The following is a 5,000-nucleotide window of genomic DNA, read 5'->3' as shown; positions in this document are numbered from 1 at the left end:
GGAGACAGACGGACAGTCAGTCAACGAAGGAGCAAGAGGGGGTAGCGGAGAAGAAAGGCAGGAATCGAGCGAAAAGGAAGGAGACGGAACATATATATATATATACACACACACGTACACACCACACATACATATATATATATATATAGAAAGAGAGAGAAAGAGGAAGAAGGGGGATAAAGAGAAAAGGAAAAGAGAAGGAGAGAAAGAACATCGAGACCCCCCATTGCCGTTGTACATTTCGTTCGTAATTACGCGTATCACGAGAGAATTTATTTCTACATTCGTGAAGTCGTGCCACTATGTCAGACTCAATAGATAAATAATCGGTCTCGTAATAATCGGGCTTTACTTCGCCGAAGAAATCGTCGAAAGTTAGCACGTGAAAACGCGACCTGGAACGAAAGAAAACTCGCTATTGCGATTTTCTACGCGTTGGGTTAACCTCAAAATTGTCCAGTGAAAATAACGCTGGACGATTTCTCTCGATCGGAAATCTTCGATAGGATAAAGAAGAAGAAGAAGAAGAAGAAGAAGAAGAAGAGGAAGAAGAAGAAGAAGAAGAGGAAAGAAACAGGAAGAAAATAGAAGCCAATAAGTCGCTTCTTCCTTATAACCTCTCTTCTCTTTTTATCATTCGTTACTCCGAACAACGAATTTTGGACGTCCGTTTGTGACCGAGTGAGGAGGCAACGACGTTTCACATTACATACACAACAGGTACACGTCGCGTTGTGGATTCGAAGACGTCTTCGATCGACCACTCCTCCTCCTCCTCCTCCCCCTCCTCCTCCTTCTTCGACTTTTCAACGGTGTCGTCGTCGTTTTCGTCGTTCTCATCGTCGTCGTCGTCGTCGTCGTCGCCACCACCACCACCACCACCACCACCATCATCATCACCACCACCACCGCTGTTGCCGCTACCGCCGCCGCCGCCGCCACCGCCGCCGCCGCCGCCGCGTTGTCATTATCGTTGTCGTTGTCGTCGTTGTCATTATCGTCGTCCTCGTTTTCGTTGTCATCGTCGTCATCGTCGTCGTCGTCGGAGACGAAGGCGACGTAATACGTTTTTCATTTACGCGTTCGTAATCTTTGCTCCGTCGAAGAACGTCATTGGATGAGATCTGTAAGATTTGTTCTTTCACTTACGAGACCCCATAACCTTTTAAACGAAAGATCCTACTCGGCGTTTCTAGTTCTTTCGCATTTGAAACGGTATTAATGTTTTTCGGATCGATATTACGGATATATATAAATACTTCTTTTATCGATCGTGAAGGTTCACGTTAAATTTATTGTTTATAAAGTGCTTCTTCTAAGATCTAATGTAAATCTATGGTTTCAAAGATCTTTGTACTTTCAGAACTTGTTTACTTGACCTTCTAAGTAATCCAAAAGGAAGTAATTTCTCAAATCAACTTGATTATTGATCGATAATATTATCAAGATGCATAATGGAGAAGATGCAAAGATGTAACTATGTAATGAGATTCGACAGAGCAAAGAACTTACTTGTTTGTTCTAAGAAGCTCGTGAAAAGTGTATTCAAAGTGTAATTCTATACCAAAGACAACTGTGTTGTGACTAATCGAACAAGATGGATATCAGTGTAATAATGCAGTGTCGACTTTACAGATGGATAAACAGGGATGACTGAGAATTGTTGGAACTCTGGTGGTGGTAAGTGTCTGATTTAAATACTGCATGAAATATTACATTTGATATAAAGAGAATCTTGTCGAAATTATTTCATATCTCTTTCAAATTATTTCAATCTTTTCTTAACGATATGCCTCGATGAAAGGAAATGAAATAAAAGAAATTTTATTCTTTACGTACATTTTATTTGAAAATTAAATATACGTTCAAAAGATATCAAAGTAAATATCTCTAATTTATTTCTTTCCTCATTGAAAAATATTTGAATTAAACTTATAGTCAGACGAGTATTACACTTGTTATATTATTTGCTATAGCAAAGCAGATATATTTTTCTTTGAAAATAATAAGATACGTAAATCTATTTATTTGCGCAATATCTAAAACAGATTAGATAAGCTATGTAAGAATTTATAGGATGACATTGAGTCATTGATGGGCCATCTTATAACGCATACTTATGACTTAACATAATTTCTGATCATCGTAGGCTGTAACCGTATATATATACTTTTATATCTAGCTTTTGACTTACACATTATGATCTATAAGAGATCATGTTGCTTATATTACAAAGCAGAATATGTTTTCAATTGATATAATTAATATTTTAATTAAACTGAAATGACATTATTCTCTGATAAAATAAGAAAAGTTAAGCGATCTTAGGCCATTGAGATAATCAGCATGGAATGAAATCCTTATTGATGTCTATATTTTATTTCAAAACTGCAGATAGCATAAGCTTGTGCATGATGCACTGCTTTGTAAATTATTTAAAACAAAATTTTTTTTATGTAATCAAATAAAAAAGTATATATATATATTGTAGATATAACTGTTTAATAAACTGAGATATAAAATTGTAGGTCTCGGTTAGAGTTTTAAATATCATTGAGTGAACTTTATATTGAGTTAACATAAATAATTATATATCTTGAAATGCCTAAGATTGCATAACTTAATATCACTATATTTGTAATAAAATTTTATATAAAGAAATAGAATATATATAAATTTAAATATAACTGGATTATTTTTAAATTCTCAAAATTCATTTTTTCCAAATTTTAAACGAAACATTTTTAAATATTTCGATTTATTAAATTTATTAAATCGTAATTCGATTATTCGAAGAAATCATTTATTTGATGAAAAACAAAAAAAAAAAAAGAGAAAATATCTTCAAGTATTGCTAATTCATTTCCATCTGTTATCTCATTTCATTTTCTTTGTGTCATATCAAGATAAGTACATCTAACTATTGTACGTTATTATCGTTATCAACGAGTGATCCTTCTTATTAGAAAATATTTCAAAAATACTTCGTGTACAAGATAAATATCGTACAATTAATTTATAATAGACATCTGGTGAAAGAAAGTCTATTATATCTTCTGGATTAATCTTTTGGATTCTTCTAATATATATATATATATATATATCATCGATTACACGGAAAAAGAAAAAAAAAAAAATAATTCTCAAAGGGAACGTTTCTTGTAGATAATTATAACGAAGCTTCGCCACCATGTTTTTTCGTATTCATCGACTGCGACTGTCTAGACTCTAGAGAGTTGCGCAGGATCTTCTAAGTTTCTTCGTTTTATTAATATTTAATTAACCGTAATATACATTGAAAATATCTATCGAACCTTGTCTCTTATCTTCGGTAATAGAATATTTTCAAATTTGAACGTGTTAAATAAACAACGCCATTATTATTTCGATATGAAAATAAAATTTTATTTCATTCTTGAGATAGGACATCTAAATGACGACGACGACGACGACGACGACAACGACGACAACGACAACGACAACGATGATAATAATGATAATAATAATAATAATAACAAAAAAGTAATAATAATAAAAGGGACATGCGATACTTGAAGGTAATTAAGCGCGACGATACGAAATGAAGTATCGACAAATAAAAGAGAAGTAATATTTTCCAAGGCGTTCGATCAATCAGAATGGTGGCCGTTGGGATAAAATCAGCCATCAGCCATGTTTGTTTCGGTGTAGACGCACCTTTACGATAACGTTCAGGTTAAACGGCAAGTTACGACACGATCCTTGGATGATGGTGCGCGCATGTGTCTGTATATGTGCGTGTCGTCGTGTCGTCGTCATCGTTGTAGTCGGTCGTAGTCGAAGTCGTAGTCGTAGTATAGTAATCGTAGTTGGTAGTCGTAGTCATAGTCGTAGTAGTCGTAGTAGTAGTAGTCATAGTCATAGTCATAGTCTTACATACTTACGTACCGGGTTCTGTGCACTCCGGGGCACATGAGCATTGAGCGCGCGTCATCGTTCGGTGAAAACCGTGGGCTATGCACGTCGAGCTAAGCGCGACACTTTAATCGCTAACTGGTCGCGCGAGATGTCTCCTTTCTGATTGGCTCCGCCATGTTTTCGCCAAATCGCAGGCGGGAATACCAAATATTCATACGAGAAGTGTCATAGATGTTATTTTAAAGAATGAAAAGACGTTAGGTCTTGTAACAACGTTACGATAACGAATTTCTTCATTTCTTAATCGATAAATCAAAGATTCGTTTATTTCTTTCGATTTCGTATAAAAATTGGATAACTGAATATCTTTTTATATTATAATATCGAATACATATATATATATATATATATATATATATATATATATATACTTTTTAATTCATTCTTATTTCGATCAAATTTCAATGTCTTTTTATTTCATACAATATCTTCTTTTTATATATAAATGATTTCGTTTGATCGCGCAGCTTTCTACGCACCACGATAGAAATCTATCCATGTTGTATGTATATATATGTATATATATATCGTATGCATGTACGTATGTATATACGTCGTACATACGTACTTACGTGTACTCGACTACTCTCGATGATGATATTCTTTCATCGTTACGCGCATGCGAATGAAAAATGCTAGTTTTACTTGACGAAGTTACTTACAGGATCGTTAATATCGGATAACTTACTTATACGAAACGTTGCTTAATCTTCATGGTAATACTTATAGCGAGATTATAAATTATTAGAGAATGATGAGAATCATGAGAACGATGAGGATAACTTGATTTTTCATATTTTTGTTAAGAGTTTAAACTGATGAGAATTTATATTTGTTCGTTTGTCTATCTCATTACTTTTCTCTCTCTTTCCCTCTCTTCTCCCTCTCTCTCTTTCTCTCTCTTTCTCTCTCTTTCTCTCTCTTTCTGGCCCAATTGTTCTAAGGACGTTCGACCATGTAACTTGGATCGATCAATATTTCCAACGCCCAGATGAGAAAGACAGACAGAGAGAGAGAGAGAGAGAGAGAGAGAGAGAGAGAGA

General features: G+C 34.5%; 1 protein-coding gene across 7 annotated transcripts in view; it reads left to right on the top strand.

The window, feature by feature from the left end:
- Positions 1 to 5,000, top strand: part of LOC122633009 (serine/threonine-protein kinase tousled-like 2) — a 56,445-nt gene that overhangs the window by 4,070 nt on the left and 47,375 nt on the right. For 2 of the 7 annotated variants that reach the window (XM_043820433.1, XM_043820432.1), the window contains exon 1: positions 1,364 to 1,680. The exons of 1 other annotated variant lie outside the window; for it this stretch is intronic. Coding sequence is in view for 4 of the 6 variants with exons in the window: in XM_043820422.1 (XP_043676357.1) it covers positions 1,650 to 1,680 (31 nt within the window). In the remaining 2 variants the exon portion in view is untranslated. Of the gene's footprint in view, positions 721 to 994; positions 1,127 to 1,363; positions 1,681 to 5,000 lie in introns of those variants that run through there. 4 more of the 7 variants (XM_043820422.1, XM_043820421.1, XM_043820424.1 and 1 more) reach the window with 4 other exon arrangements.

Source organism: Vespula pensylvanica, chromosome 11 (assembly GCF_014466175.1).
Source record: "Vespula pensylvanica isolate Volc-1 chromosome 11, ASM1446617v1, whole genome shotgun sequence".
NCBI classification, from domain to species: Eukaryota; Metazoa; Arthropoda; class Insecta; order Hymenoptera; family Vespidae; genus Vespula; species Vespula pensylvanica.
This window is presented reverse-complemented; position numbering and strand designations above follow the sequence as displayed.